The 17,244-nt window shown below is 38.1% G+C and overlaps 1 protein-coding gene across 1 annotated transcript in view; it reads right to left on the reverse strand.

Moving 5' to 3' along the window:
• The window catches only part of BRMS1L (BRMS1 like transcriptional repressor), a 37,807-nt gene extending 30,445 nt beyond the window's left edge, over positions 1–7,362 (reverse strand). Inside the window, 2 exon segments of the mRNA XM_079120573.1 lie at positions 1,412–1,502; positions 5,343–7,362. Coding sequence (XP_078976699.1) covers positions 1,412–1,502; positions 5,343–5,781 — 530 coding nt within the window. The 5' untranslated portion in view covers positions 5,782–7,362.
• Positions 7,363–17,244: the final 9,882 nt, after the last annotated feature.

Genomic DNA, 17,244 nt, shown 5'->3' on the forward strand with positions numbered 1-17,244 from the left:
CATTTATTGATTCTTGATTTTACTTCTTGTGCTTTAGGACTCTTGTTGAGGAAGTCGGTTCCTAAGCCAACATGATGGAGATTTGGGCCTACTTCACCTTCTAGTAGGCACAGGGTCTCTGATCTAATGCCTAGGTCCTACTCTGAGTCGAGTTTTGTGCAGAGTGGGAGACAGGGGTCTAATTTCATTTTATTACATATGGATGTCCAGTTTTACCAGCACCATTTGTTGAAGAGGTTACTTTTCTCCAATGTATTTTTCTGGTGCCTTTACCTAGTATGAGATAACTGTATTTATATGGGTTTGTCTCTGTGTCTTCTATTCCATTGGTCTTTATGTCTGTTTTGGTGCCAATACCATGCTGTTTTTGTTACAATAGTCCTATAGTATAATTTAAGATATGGTATTGTGATGCCTTTTTCTTGCTGAGGATTGCTTAGCTATTCTGGGCCTCATTTCTCCAAATGAATTTCATGACTGCTTTTTCTGTTTCTATGAAGAATGTCATCAGGAGAAGGCAGTTATTTTTAATTTGCATTTCTATCTATTCTATGTTATATCAAATCATAGGAGTCCATTCTTGTGTTGCCAATCTCACTTAAGAGTTCTGGCATTAGAACAGGAGGTTAAAAATTTTAAAATAGTATCTATTTAGGTACCTACCGCATGCCAGGCAAATAGACAAGAATCTTACACATGCTTCTCAATCCTCACAGTAGGTAATAAGAACTCCATGATTAACACCTTTAAATCAGTCAAAAAAAGCATGGATTCAGAGTTTTTATTTTTTTCGACTGTACCACATTTCCTCCAAAATAATGGGCTTTACGTGGAAGGAACACAGTAGCAGTGGAAGGCAAAAAGCCTGGCTTCATTCCTCACCTTTTGATTAACTAAAAGTAGTTAACCTCTCTAAGCATCCGTTTTCTCACAGGTAAAATAGAGATAAGATGATTAAGTCTTTCAACCTTACAGAGTTGGTGCAAGAAGCTAAATAACACATATGAAACATGTAATATATATATTATCCAATGTAAGATCTAAACAAAATGACTTCACCAGACATAGAATCTTTGGGAAATATTCTATTTTATTTTCAATTTTTTAAAATGCTCTCTGTAGGGATTTATTCAACAAAGGAATGAATGAAACAGATTAGAACAGATTTTAATCACCAACATCCACACAAAAATCTTAAACTCCACCCCACCACCCCAAAAAAACTGCCTCAAAACCCTCAGTTTAGTTAATGAGGTCTTTGGCAGGTAAAGGATAGTTGAAGCCTCTTTCAAACAGCCAGCCCCATAAAATACAAAGGCAAAAAGTTGAAACAATGTAACTGCTCTTGTGCTAGCATATATGTGACACATTTGAGACTCAGTGACAATGACCTTCTAAAGTCACTACTTACTGATCTTTGAGATCGGTAAACTGTTTTTCAAGATTGGACATTTCATCTAAACATTCCATTCTTCTTCTTTCACAGTCTTCGTCATCCATTTCTGTTAATTTAAAAAAAAAAAAAAGCAAGTATCAAAGATAATATTGTGTTTCAAATATATCTGAAGTTAATTCAAAAAGAAAAAAAAGGAGCTGGGTGTGGTGGCAACTTGGGAGGCTAAGGTAGGACAATTTCAAGTTTGAGGTCAGTTCAGCAGCACAGTGAGGCACTAAGCAACTTAGCAAGACCCTGTCTCAAAATAAAAAGTAAAAAAGGATGGGGGATGTGGCCCAGTGGTAAAGTGCCACTGGGTTCAATCCCTAGAACCAAAAAAGGAGGAAAAAAGAAAAAAAAAGTAACATGAAGTTGATGTGCAAGATCTTTATTAAGCTTTAAGAGAAATTAAACATTTATCCAAAATAATTTCCATGACAGAATCTAAAATAAAGATGAGAGTTTAAAGTGATCTCTACACCTTATGTTTATTCATTTTTAAATTATGCCAAAGGACTTACTGTAAACTATGACTATAAAGTAATTAACCCACTTTTGGTTTGTTTTCCACAACTCACCAGAACTTAGCACCAAAAATGACTATGTCCTTTAAAGGTTAATACTGCTCAAAAATACTTTTGGAGTTCTTCCCTCAGAATTGCTCACATAGTTGATTTGCCAGTCACATAAGAAAGAAAACTAGCCAGGTCTAGAGTGCACATAATCCCTGCTACTCAGGAAGCTAAGGCAGGAGGATCACAAGTTCAAGCCAACCTGGACAACTTAGCAAGAGCCAGTCTCCAAAGAAAAAATAAAAAGGATTGGGGATATAGTTTAGTGGTAGAGTGCCCCTGGGTTTAATTCCCAATACTGGGGGAAACATTTTCTTCTTAAGAAAACTACTCTCATTATGTTTACCACAAATAATCTTGGATTGACATTCATGCTTCCATTGTGTCCTCTCCCTAAATTTCTGTCAATGAGAAAGAAGCAAATGAGGAAAAAGAAAAAGCAAACTGTTTTAAGGAAAACAACTGTTAATTATCAAGTCTGTCCTATATTTCACATCTTCTATTTTCATATCACATATTCAACACATCAAAATAAATGAAGTGCAAACTGATGTGCATCTTAATCTTCATCAAAATAATGCTCAAACTATGAGAGTTAAATTATGTTCAGTTATTTTCATATACCAAGTATATGGTTCATTTTAATTTTCTAAAACAAATTTAAAATAGTTCTGGTTTTTACTAGCTTACTCCTTGGCTATTTAAAATTTGGTGCCGCAAGATGACTCACTTCCCAAATTCTTTGGCCAGTGGAAGTTCCTCTGTAGTCTTAGGATCTGCTCAAAACCAAGGTTTGAAAGAAGAATAAAACTGGAAGTTTAACATTCAAGATGTCTAGTAGACTAGAGATGATTTTACAAGAAGGAGAGCTGAAAAATGTATTCAAATAATTTCTTAACACTTAAAAAAATCTGACTTGTAGGTCAATGTAGTGATGCATACCCATAATCCTAGCTATTCAGAAGACGAGGACAGGAGGATTGCTACTTTGAGTCCCTTTTGGGCAACGTGGCAAGACCCTGTCTCAAAAAATTAAAAAGGCAAGGGGTATAGACTGGTGGTAGATCACCACTGGGTTCAATCTCCACTACCAAAAAAAATTTTTTTTGACTTGTAGTTCAAATTATCCTCTAAGGTGAGATTAAAAATAAGTTAAAATCACTACAAAAATATAAAATGAGAGTGGGAAAACTTTAACAAATAAGATGTAATTTTGTGAGATCCTAGAGCCCAATAAAAAAAGCAAAGAATGGGGCTAGGGATGTAGCTCAGTGGTAGGGCACTTGCTTAGAATGCATGGGATCTTGGGTTTAATCCCCAGCATTGGGGGGAAATTTTTAAATAACAAAAGTAAAGCATACTTGAAAATGAAAATGCTTTACATATCTAGGAAATATATTCACACAATCTTGATGTTCTTTCTCTATATTCCCCACTTTTGAAATCTTACCTACTTCCATGTCTACATAAATGACTCAGAATTACTCTTCCCATTCCAGGCAGATTAACTCTTTATTTCCATCTGTCAGTTTGGGCATTCTTACTTAAATATACCACAATCCCCTCAAAAGCAACATGCTCACCAGGCTCCTTGCAGCAGCATGGGAGGCTGAGACAGGAGGATCTCCGTTCAAAGCCAGCCTTACAAAAGCAAGGTGCTAAGCAAGTCAGTGAGACCCTGTCTCTAAATAAAATACAAAATAGGGCTGGGGATGTGGCTCAGTGGTCGAGTACCCCTGAGTTCAATCCCCAGTACCAAAAACAAAACAAACAAAAAACCTCCAAAATCAACATGCCTAAAATTCTTTACCTTTCTTCATCTCAAATGTTTTGCTTCGTTTTTTCTGTTGATGCTACACCCATTCTCCTTATATCTGAGTTTTTCTTACTTTCACTCCTAAACTTGCATTCATCAATCCTGTTTTGTGCTTTCTTTGAAATCTTTCACACCTATACCTTCCTTTTTCCTTTCCTAGCTCAAGTTCTTCTAACCAAACTGGTTTTCTCACTCTTTTGAATAAGTCCTAAGATCTTTCCTTTGCACTTGTACTTACATTTTCTTTGTCCCATAGGAACAATGGAACATTATTCCCCTAATCCAAACTTTACTCATTCTTCAAGATAATTAAGGTGACCCCCACCTTCTTCAACTAGCCTTTGCTGTCCACCCAGTTCTCAAAGTATTTCCCCTGCCTCTGAATTCCTACAATATTGTTTATATTTGAGCATTCACCTGGCAATTTAATCAAGTGGTAACCTTTGAAAGCTCTTTAAAACCAGATCATAACTATTTATTTATACCTTATACTGGGTAGTGCCCAGGGTTACACAAATAAGTCGCTCATATTTATTTCTGGACGGCTGATATATTGACAGATATAACAATCTTGCATGGAGACTTTCTGAAAAGAAGGCACGGGGTGTTAACAGTCATCAACTCATCGTCAACGTTTCCCTTATGCGGCCAAAATCAGGCAAAGACAAAGAAGTCAGTCTCAACCTCATATGGATAAACGGGAAAGAATCCAGATAATCACAAATTCCACTCCTTTTTGCATAACCATTTCTAAAAGTTTGCAAAATGTATACTGTTAATCTGTCTTATCCATTCACTTCCTCTAATCTGAAATAACTCAAAGGTTAGGAAAGATTGAAGGAAAAGATTAGAGAATTTCAACACTGCCCCAAATCAGCCAGTTTACGAGCTTATGAAGAGTTAAAATCACCCCAGATGTTGGTACCCTGCTCTCAGATTTGAAAACTTCAGGGAGATACTACAAACTGGACAGCTCCCAGGTTAGCCCCCGAAAGAGCACTGGAATAAAGTGCGGATGACGGGCTGATTTGGAAGCGAAGGATAATTCGTTCTAAGCTGGCCACGACTGATACAAATCTATCCCTATCCTCGACAACGGATCCTCGCTGAGAAGTACGGGTGGCATATATGAAAATAAGGAAAGTAGGTTGTCTGGGAACAGAAAGCATTTCCTCGGTCTTTCTGACAAGTTGCGGGGCGTTCACGCCCGGGTTCGTAGTCCTAGGGCACTGCCAGGAGTCCCAAAGGAGGGTCCCACTGGGAGCAGGATGCCTTCGCGTCCGGGAGCTGGGCAAGCCCAGGCCCGCGCCCGCTCTGCCCCGGGGACTGAGACCTGCCAGGAGCCGAGCAGAGCCCCGCAACCGGTCCGGGTGCAGCCCGGGGCCAGGAGCCAGTCTCCGCCCCTTCCCTCTTTCCCCGCCCCGCTCTCTGCGAAGGACGCAGCTACCGGCGTGCGGAGAGCGGCCTGTCGCGCGCCCGGCGCGGCGACTCAGGATCCCAGCTCCGCTGGGTCGCGCACCTGAGCTATCTCCATCCTCAGAGACCGACGAGCTCTCAGTGTCCTCGTCCTCCGAACTGCTCCCCTCATTTTCGGCGTAGTCCACCTCCATCTCATCGTGATGGTTCGTCTCTTTCTTATCCCCTCGGGAATGGACCGGCATTTTCCAGCCGCGCCGTCGCTTCCCACTCCCGGCGCCCAGCCCGGCCACCGCCGCTTCAATGAAGGGCGCGCGGAACGCCCCAACCCACCCAGCGGCCGAGCAAGCTCTGAAACCCCTCGGCTCCTCCCCGCCCCCGGCCCGGGCCTCACAACCTAACCCGCAGGCTCCGCGCTGGGAGCTCTGCCATTGGCGGAGGCCGTCCCCCGAGCCGGGGGCGGGGCTTGCCCTGCTGGGGCACGGTTGGTTGCTCGTAATTACTGCGCGGCCTTCCGGTATGTTTCGGGAATTGTAGTCCATAGTATTCAGACCTACAGGGGCTGCAGGCTTCCAAGGTTCAGCAATCTTGAGCACGTCTTGCGTCTGGACTTCAAGTCCCACAAGGCACGCAAGCAGACACACTCGATCGCAATTTATAAACTAAACAGAAACAGATTGTGTGAATTTGGTCTGTATTTATCTTTTTCCCGCCAATTGATTGGCTGACATCCCTAACTATTTGAGACGCCACTGTAAGATCAAAGGATCTTTACCTATTGTTTGAGCCTGGAGAACTGGATCATCTCTTCGATCTTACTGTCTTAATTACCGCCAATAAACTATTACGTTGATTAGTAACTGTACAAAATAAATAGCACTTTATGTTGCACAAAAACCTTTAATTTTTTCTTGCAACTTTTGCAATAAAAAAATGTAGAGAGGAAGTAAGTATTGTCTTGGCATTTTCAATCTAGTATTTTTTGCATTTTTTTAACTAGATGCGTCCAGAAGATACCACCAGTAGTGATTCAACTTTAGTTATCAATGAAAAATACGTTTGATTCAATGAGAGAGTTTCTCCGATATAGGGTACATAGACAAGGAATATTCAAAAAGTATCACGATCATCATAACTCATATTACTTTTATCCTGTGTCCGATATCTTTACATTACATGGATTATATGGTTCAGTTTTACATTTAATACCCTTGATTCGTGTGCCATTATTATCCCCATTTTACAGATAAGGAAATTTCATTTACATACAAATCTTAAAACTACATTATCAGTTATGAAGTTGAGTAATTTGCTACTGATGGTTATTTAATAGAATAGTGTGCATTTCCTTCTCAGACGTGAGATCCAAAGACATTTGAGGAAGGGTGGTAAAGAACATCCAGTCATAATTTCATTAACGTTAGTTTGTAATTTAATGAAACATTTCAGAAACACTTTCAAGAGCTACCCATCTCCTACAGAATTAAGGGACTCTCTTTTTAAAGTCAACTTACTTCTTCCCTTCTCATTATAGTCTCCAAAACTGAACTCTTTGGAGTTGCTAAACACATAAGTTGTTTCCTATTTCAATGTCTTTTCACTTTCTATTCCCTGTGCAAGCCTGCTCTCCTCCTTTTCTTTTCAGCACATATTCTTAACAGTACATATCACCACCAGCACCTCCACCATGTGTACCATCAGAGTACTGTTGTGCTTTAGAGTTGGCAACTTTGTATTTGTTTCTATCACACTGTTTTGTGAATTGTTTAGCAGATGCATTCCATTTGTTGGATTCTGAGTTCTTTGAGAGCGGTGATTGTCTTAGGGATACAAATTCAAAACCAAGCAGTAAACAAGTGAATGAAGTTAAAAGATGGAAATATCATGTGAGTAATACGGAATAAAGCAGGCAGCTGCTTTATTACTACCAGCCAATTGTCACTACCTGAGAATTCTGGCCTAATATGTCAGACCTTCCCATTTTCAAGAAAAACTGGAAATTCAGATCTCTATATGAATTATCCAGATTTGTAAACATTATCTCAAATGGGTTTGTTGTTGTTGTTGTTCTTGGTTTGTTTCTTCAACTCCAAATCAAATAAAAACAGTCGTGGGTAAAATCTGGTCTTCTCTTAATCTTTGTTATATCAGCAACTACCAGTGTGTGTGCTAAATAGTAACAATCGCTTAGATTTCTGATCATTCTTTATGTACTAAGCACTGCTACATACTTTAATTCATTTAATCCTCATAACAACTCTGTGAGGTTGATTACATACTCCATTTTATAAATGAAGACACTCAGGCATAGATCAGTTAGATTACTTGGCCAAGGTCACACAGCTAATTAATAGCAGATCTAAGATTTAAACTCAGGTCGTCTGACATTAGAGTCTGCATACAACCACTGACCTACAGTGCACCTCTAGTGGGTACTTTGTGTTTCTGCCATTTAAAGAAAAACAGAAGGAAGTTGGAGAGAAGGAGGAACAGGTACAAGTTCTGAACTAACTGATTAAATCTGGCAAAACATATAATCTGTCAGTTGTAAAATGAGAAGTTTACATTATGTTACCTTTAAATTCTCTTCCAGCTTTAAAATTCCTGCCATGGTTAAATTTATGTTTAAGGCAGACAAAATAATAGTTTAGCTAAGCATGATGGCACATACTTATTGTCCCAGCATTTAGAGGCTGAAGATGGAGGATTACTTGAGCTCAGGATTTTGAGCTTAGTAGTTCAAGGCCAGCTTAGGCAACATAGACTGTCCAAAAATTACAATAGCAACAGAACATTATACATGATTGTATTTCTCCTAAGGGAATAGTTTCTCCTTCCCCAATCAGATTTTAGAAAAGATATGTACAAAATATAAGAGAAACGATAAGGGAGAAAAGTTTCTCAAGGAAAGAATATGGACATGGAAAATGCAAATTAATTCATGAAACCAGAATGAAATATCCTCAATCACGGCTGTTAAAGAGGTAGTATGTGGACCCAGTATCTTTATTTAATTTTATGTGGTGCTGAGGATCAAACCCACTGCCTCACACCGACGAGGCAAGCACTCTACCACTGAGCTATATAGTCCCAGCCACTCAAAGAGGTAGTAAGGATGCCTTGTATTTATGCAGCACTTTGTACTTTATATAGGGCTTACACAAACATTGGTTACAATTTAATCCTCACTTTTAAAAATTAATCCATTCATATTTATACATTTCTTGAGAGCCCTCTGGTCATCAGCAATGCCTCCTATATCTTCGTCCTCTTCTTTGAACTGTCCCTTCTACTTTCTTGTTCTAAAGGAAATATGTCCCTTCCTTAGGACCATACTTCCTTTGTACTCTTTCTCCCACTGAGTCTTGTCATGTAGTAAGTATCCTCATTTTTTCAATGTTCCTTCCCCTCTCCTTTCCTAAAACTTCCCAACTTGGCATTAGGATAAACTATATAGTATCTCTATCGCGACTGTCACCTATATACCTCCAGGGTCATTTCTTTCATTTCTCTCTCTCTCTCACTCTCTGGTGGGGGTACCGGGAATTGAACTCGGAGGTGCTTAACCACTGAGCCATATCCCCACCCCTTTTTATTTTGAGACAGGTTTCCACTAAGTTGCTTAGAGTTTTGCTAAGCTGCTTAGGTTAACCTCAAACTTGCAATCCTCCTGCCTCAGCCTCTGGAGTTACTGGAATTGCAGGTGTGTGTTACCACATTTGGCATCAATGTCATTCTTTCTAACAATATGTATATCAATTCTTGGTCATTTTAGTATTTATGAAGATAATCCTATACCACTGGATTTCCTACTGGGTTTATTCTGGTACAAAGTAGACAAAATAATTGTGGCATTTTTCTTCTAGTGTTCTTCCTATATTTTTTGAGGGTAAAGTATTTTCTAACTGGATTTATTGAAAAATTTAATATTACATAATGAGGCAAACGCCTAAAAAGGTATTAAAAATATTATTACACAGCGTTTTGTCAAATTTTCACATTTTACCACCTTCACTTCAGATTCTCCTTAATTCCTAGTCTCTCCTTCCCTGACTGGTGATTACCTTACATATGTACATACTATTTTATATATCTACATATCCATAAATAATACATAGTATTTGTTTTAAGTCATGCTCATATTTTTAAATGATGTTAAATACTATGAATCATGCTACAACTTAACTTTTTCCTAATCAGTTTTTGACTTTTACATTATAAAGGAGATGGCTGTTAATTGTTATTATTACATACTCTATTGTATTCATTGGTTAAATTATGTGTCATTGGATGAATATTACAAATTAAACATTTCCCTGTTAATGAATATTTAAATTGCTTCCAAGTTTTTCACTATTAAAAATAGCTGCCTCAGTGAACATTGTTGTCTGGATCATTTAGGGCAGATGTATGAGAATTTCTCTAGGTCAGTGGTATTCAAAATGGGACATAGGTATCCAGAAACCATGATGGGCAGGAAGGAAATATTAACACTTCTGTTTGTAAAATTTTCAATTTCATTTGTGGAATAAAGTAGCTAAATGGAAGCAGCTAGAATTCCATTTTTTCTTCTGATTTGTCCTCATTGTATTCCTCTTATACTTGACTTTTTTTAATCTCCAGGCTTCAGTTGTTACCAACACATAGTCAATCTTTTGTTCATCTAGCCCTCCACCCACTCTCCTCCCCCATCCATACATTCCATCATTTCATCCAAATATATGTTAGTACCTATCTCTAAAAGATTAGAACTCTTGTTGACCATGTAACAAGACTTCATTCCTGGTTCTGGTCTCTAATTTCCTCCATTCACTCCCTTGGTAAGGACTGAGGATGCTTGTTCCAAAACAGGACTGCAGACCGGTCCAGGATGCTCCTTGCTATAAGTGGCTGCCCACTTGATGTCCCTCTTCACTTCCTGTTCTCCCACCACCACCAGCAGCCCATTCTCCACATAGCAGCCGTCATACCACCCCCTGCTTTTTTTTTTTTTTTTTTGTACCAGAGATTGAACCCAGGGTTGCTTAACCACTGAACTATATCCCCAGCCCTTTTTTATGTTTTATTTTAGGGTCTCACTAAGCCTTTAGGGCCTTGCCAACTTGTTAAGATTGGTCTCAAAATTGTGATCCTCCTGTCTCAGCCTTCCAAGTCCCTGGGATTACAGTAATGTGCCATCACATCCAGTTGATACATGTAAATCATGTAAATTAGAAGGTGTCATTCTGCTACTGCTTACTTGTTTTTAATCAACAGATCCCGCCTCTCAAAGAAAGCAAACAATTCCAAGCTCTACCACATGGTGGAGCTAAGACATCAGCTGCACAATCCACAAACCTTGTCACTACTGGTTGACCTAGGCCAAGGCTGATAGCTGCAAAAACAAAAGGCAGGAGACCAGAGGCTGAGATTAATAGTACTCAAATCAGGGTAAGCATTTTCATCATTCAATCTAAATGGACTTTAGGGATCTACACTGACCATAAATGAGACCAATTTTTAATTATTATTCAAGACTGATTTCAATTGCTCAGGAATGAAATAAAGGAGCCTGAAATAGCCTTCTCATTGGTTACAGGAGCTATCCTTATATTAATTCTCTAATTGCCAAAGTTCTACAATTAGCTCAATTATAAATCTGATAACACTTGTGTTAACATTTTCATTATATTCCATGATCTCGTGACAAATTATCATGTCCTTTTCTGTAATCAATACCTTATTTTTTAAAATAGAGGATTTTCTTTTCCTCTAATTTTTCTCAAGAGTAAATATTTTATATGCAATTTTTAAAATCTATGTTGTTTCTCTTCAGAGAATTTTTGGTATAGTTGATTGAGTGGGCCTCCTGGTATCCATCCCCATTTTTGAGATAATAGCTCCCTGACTTTCAAGAACTGTCTCTGCTCCATTGAGCCCATGTGGTTCAGATGACTAATCAGAAAATTACATTTTCCTGGTTTAGGAATGGACACATGAAACCTGGGTCATGACGAGCATTGTTAGAAATTTTATTGGAGCTATCAGAAAGAAGTTCTCTTTTTGAAATTAAAAATCCTATTAATTCTGTAAGCCTAGGTTTGCTAGGGCCATTTCTTCTTCCATGTGTGACTATGAATGGGGAATGGGGTGATCAACACAGAAGAAAGACAAAGTTGAAATACTGTGAGAAAAAAATTCCTGATGTCATTATTTAAGCATCTGGATGCATGCATGTCTTTCAGTTACATAAACCAATAATTTTCTCTTTTTATTGAAGTTGTTTTGTTGTTTGGTTATTACTTCCAACTTAAAGGGTTCTGATTAATATAAGCAGCTGGGTTTTTTTCTTTAAAATGTATTTTTAATGGAAGCAATGAATAAACTATTTTAAAATCTCCCATCATAATTTCTTACCTGTTCTTGCTTTAAAAATCCCTTCTCATATTCATTAATATATTAACTATTTATTGATGTTTTCTATATATGCTAATTTCCAGAGATCATTTGGTGAAACAGACACAGCCTATGCCTTCACAGAGTTCAGAGAAAGGTAAAACGGTATTAAATAAGTATACAAGCTGAGGTGTATTTTCTGATGGTGTTATGAGCATATATGTCACCAATGATAAAATTTAGGCTTCTCAGTTGCCAGGATCCAGCACTAGCAGCGGTCGGGGGTCCTAGGTGGATGGGAGGCATCAGCGCGGTGGAGAAACAGCAGACAGAGACACCACGTGTTCTGAGGCTGAATCTCTATCTTTATTTTTTCTGCCAGCCTTTTTAAAGATATTTTTCTTTAGTAATGATTATATCATTTTATGGTTAGTTTAAAATAAGAAAACCGTGCTCTGATCAGTGATAATGCAGGGAGAGGAATTGCTGAAAGCCATTTCCCGTGTTTGGAGGGTCCAGCCTGTCCCTCTCAAATGCTGGTACTTTCACACACTCCCACTTCTTTCCTGCCAACATAGTCTGGTCTCATGGCTTCTGGGGGCTGCTGTATGAGAGTCAGTGATGGGAGACATTATAGCTTGGCCTCCTGTTATCAGAGACCAAACTGATAGTGCCAGACCTTGCCACTGTTGCCTCAGCACAACATGGAATGATCAGGGCAAGGAAAGCCTGGATTCTGGGAACTTGGGGTTCAGAGGTGGAGTCCCTTCACCTGGCTTTGCCCTCCTCAGCAGTGCCACAGATCCGTGGATGGGAAGATTGGTCTCCATTCCGTGTGTGGCCAGCTTCTGTTGTCTTCTTGCCTACTCCTGGTGTAACTGCTTAGATACCGTGTCCTTGTCCTTTTGCCTCAATAAATTTTGAAGTATGAAAAAAAATAAAATAAAAAATAAAAAAATAAAATAAAATAAGAAAACCTTCAAAAGTACAATCTATGCTTCTTCCCAAAGTACACATTCTCTCTGTATGACAGCCCAGACCAAAACAACCTTATTTCCCAGCTAGATTAAAACAACCTTGTCCCCCAGCTAAACTGAGGGCACCATGATCTGCCAGCCTTCAACCTTCAGAACAACACATCACTAGATTTTCTGAGAATCTACTCTCACCATGAACTCCAGTGTTTAACAGTGAAAAGTTTTTACTATTATTAACGAAGGGCAAAGAAATCAACTTATAGTTAATATTTAGTCTATTCGATTTTATATAATGGCAGACTACAATCTTATTCTGATTCTCAAAGAATTAGACTAAACATAGGAAAAACACAAATTATATTTATGACTAACCTAAATATTTTTATTATGTAAAGTATCTCTAGAATCAACTATTAAAACTAGGAAAGCAACAAAGGCTAAACACGGCATCAAGCTCAGAGGAATGCCTCTTTATCCATCTATATTTAGAAATTATTATACTAAAGCAATCACAGGCTCCTTTTAACTTGAGCATAGCTACAATTATTTATTTTTATATATTTTATCTATGTATTACTAATAAATTTATATTGTGTACTATTTTGTGTCCTAATACAGTAAAACCTTCCCAATGTTTTTCCAATAAGTGCCTAATGATATATTGATTATTAATATTAAAAAGCAACTACACATGGAGACATGCCACGCCTATGGCCTCCAAGAGGGAGGATGATCAACAGAACCATGTCAAGTGTTGAGTCCTCTACTCCAACAGAACCGTGTCAAGTATCGGAATGGCAGGAAATAGATGTGGCACCAGTGAAAATTAGGAATTTAGACAACCACAGTGAGTATGACAACTTTCCAATATTTAAAATATTCTTTTAAACACCCCCCTCCCCCAGTACTGGGGCTTAAACCCAGAGCCTTAGTCATGCTAGGTAAGTGCTGTACCATTGAGCTACATCCTTAGCCCCTTGGAGTTTCTGATTTTTAATTGTTTAATGAAATTTAACTTTGATAAATCTCAAAACTCAGTGAACAATTATTTTCCAAATGACAAATGTACAATATTATAAAATTGTGCATGGGTAAAAAATATATTCAAAGTTAAATATTTTAATATAGAGAGTAGAGAAAGTTTGTTGATATGCTTTCATTCCACATTGCAACTAATCTTCAAGAACCCATCACATGTTGACTTTTAGTGTAATATTCACAACTATCTGAAAAAAATTCTTAAAATACTCTCCTTTCCAATTGTAATGATATAATCCAGCTGTATTCTATTAAGACAACATTAAAGAAATATGGAAAAAAGAAAAGTGTAGAACAATGATACTTTTCTCACTAAATACTTTTATATAGAAAAATTATTTTTAATTTTTTCTAAAGTAGATTTTTCCAAAAAAGCACAAATGTTATCACACAATGGCTTATCATTGTTATTTCCAAGTGATTTAAAAATAGTTTGGGATTGGGCGTAGCTTAGTGGTAGAGTGCCTATCTAGCACACGCAAGGTCCTGGGTTCAATCCCTAGCACATACACAAAAAATAACGTTTTAAATTTCTCAGGTTTGCCTGGTAGAGTGGCACATACCTGTTTTTAGGTCTAAGGCTTAGCATCTATGCAGCCATTTTAAATTCTTACCATAAGTTGCTTTCCCGCCCTAGAGGGGTACTTACAGAGAAAACAAGAGTTAAAATGCAATTTCACCTCCCCACCCTTCTAAAACCACCCCAATGGAACATCCCCTTACTTGTCCTGTCAGCCACCATAAGTTCTTACACAAGCAGCTCATACAAGTTCATGGGACCTTACACAAGCCAACCCCATAAAACACTCCAGAGCTAAGTTTTTCCTGCCTCTCTAGCTTTTCCCAAGTAATGGCCTTTGTCAGACCATGAATGGCAAATAAAACTTTCTACATGTGGATCTCCTCGTCTGGTTTCTGTGTTGCTCATCTGTGTCACATTTTCCTTTCACATGTAATCCTAACTACTCAGGAAGTTGAGCCAGAAGGATCACTTGAGTGCAAAAGTTGAGACCAGCCTAGGCAGCTTAGACACCATTTCAAAAAATGAAATTTCTCAAGTTTAATGTTTTAATAGGCTTTATTTTTAAAAACAAATTTAGATATATAGAAAAAAAATTGATCCAATGGCACAGAATTCCCATATGCTTATACGCAGTTTCCCTTCCTTACAAATGGTATTGTAGATATGTTACAATTAATGATCAGACTGTTATTAATTAAGCTTCATCAGATTTCCCTAGTTTATACCTAATTTCCAGTTTTCTTTTCCCATTCAGAATATCATATTACATTGAGTTGTCATTTTTACGTAGGCTCCATTTGGCTATGACAGTCTGACTTTCCTAGGTTATAATAACTATGATGAGTATGACACTCCAGAGGAATACTGACCAATTGGGATTTGTCTAATGTTTTTCTCATAATTAGACTGGAGTTATGGGTTTTGTATCAAGGATACACACTATCAATGTGACTTATTACTGTTGATGTTCACCTTAATGATCTGGCTGAGACAGTGTTTGTCAAATTTCTTCATTTTAAAGGAACTTTGCCTGTTTCTGTTCTTTTTTGGAAGAAAGTTACTATGCAAACAACACACCTAAGAAATATGAAGGTGCTTTCCATCTCCTTGAGCACAGAATATCTTCACAAAATTTTGAAATGATTTTGTATGGAAGACTTTGTCTTGTCTCATTTATTTATTCTGTCATTTATTTATATTATTATGAAATCCCAGATAGTTATTTTATGCATCACCAGGGCTGCGCTATCTCCCCAGACTTTTATTTTTTAATTTTGAGACAGGGTCTCACTCGCTTAGGGTCTAGCTAAATTGATGAGGCTGGTCTTGAAACTTACAGCTGTCCTCCTTCAGTCTTAGAGTCACTGAGATTACAGATGTAGGCCATCATTAAATGTATTATTTTTTAAAAATATTTTTTAAATTATCAAAGGATCTTATTTTATTTATTTATTTATAGGTGGTGCTGAGAATTAAACCCACTGCCTCACACATGCTCTACCACTGAGTTACAACCCCAGTCCCCTAAATTCATTCTTAACTGATACATAAAAACATAAAAAATTATACACATTAATGTAGTAATACATGTTTCAATGCATGTGTATATTGTATGATGTTTATCATTACTTTTAAGGACTACAAAATGCTCCAGATTTATCTTGCATATGTTCTGTTTCAGTCCTAGAAGAAGCCATTATTCCAAAAAGCTGTGGTTCCTTTTATTGGAAAAATGGTATTAAATCCCAAAATCTTGCAGTGCACAGTGGTGCAAGCCTGTAATCCCAACGGCTCAGGAGGCTGAGACAGGAGGATTGCAAGTTCAAAGCCAGTCTCAGCAAGCGCAAGGCACTAAGCAACTCAGGGTGACTCTGTTTCTAAATACAAAATAGGGCTGGGTATGTGGCTCAGTGACTAAGTGCCTCTGAGTTCAATCTCTGGTCACTGTACCCGCCCCCCAAAAAAAAGTCTGGGTAGCTGAGTTTACTTGCTATTACTAGGATATCATTATTTTTAACTCTCCCAACTGACAAGAGCAAGGAAATACATATGTGTTTACTGACAATCTATATACACATACCTATAAATATCTCTATATGTAACTGTGTCTATATTGTCATATGTGAATTCCTTCCAATGGACAATGCTAATCAACTACCACATAAATGAACTGTCACATGGGTAGATACTTTTGTCACATTTTATTCCAACCTAGGTCCTCAGACCTCACAGAATTCTTTAAATTGGCATACATTAAGGTGGTTTTTTTTTACATGTGCTATAAACACATAGGATTGTGAATGCACAACTGCAATATCATATAGTATAGTTTCACTACCCTAAAATTTTTGCTATTCAACTCCCTCCCTCCCCACAAGCAGGACAACCAATGACAACCAACTATCTTTTTGACATCACCATGATATTCCCTTTCCCAGAAGGCCATATAATTAGAATTATACAGTTGATATTCCCTTCAGAATAGTTTTTTTTTTTTTTCACTTAGCAATATGCATTTAAGATTTATTCACATCTGCCCTGGAGCTGGGGAGCCCGCCCAGGGCCCTGGGAAGTGTTGGGTCAGCAAACCAACTGGCCTCAGGTCCCTGAGTGAGTGTAGCTGTCTCCCGCTGTAGCTCAGGGAGGTGGTACTTTCTCTGAGGGCCTGTGTTTGTGGCCATCCCTGGTGCACCATGCCTTGGCTGTTTTCATGGGGCTTGTGGCACATTGGGTGCATCCAGGACCAGAGACTGCCCTGAGCATCTGCAATGCATTCTGGACCACATGTACCTTCCTCACAGCTATTTGCACTGTCAGAATGGAAAAAGTGGCCATTTTTGTTTCTTCTCATGAAGTTGTGTATCTGGAATGAAAGCCATGGAATTAATTGTAGGACCTTTCTTAAGACCTGGAATGGCTTTGGGCAGCATCAGGAGGCCATGAGAGAACTAACTGAGGGTTCAGAACTACAGAAGAGTTTGCCAGAAGAAGGGCTTATGGGACACAATTGATTAGAAACACCATTAGAGAAACCTTTTGAATTCTTTAGGTAGTTGATTCTTGGTTCAAATTAAGTAAAACCTACACTGCAG

The sequence above is a fragment of the Sciurus vulgaris genome, assembly GCF_902686455.1.
Source record: "Sciurus vulgaris genome assembly, chromosome: 2".
NCBI classification, from domain to species: domain Eukaryota; kingdom Metazoa; phylum Chordata; class Mammalia; order Rodentia; family Sciuridae; genus Sciurus; species Sciurus vulgaris.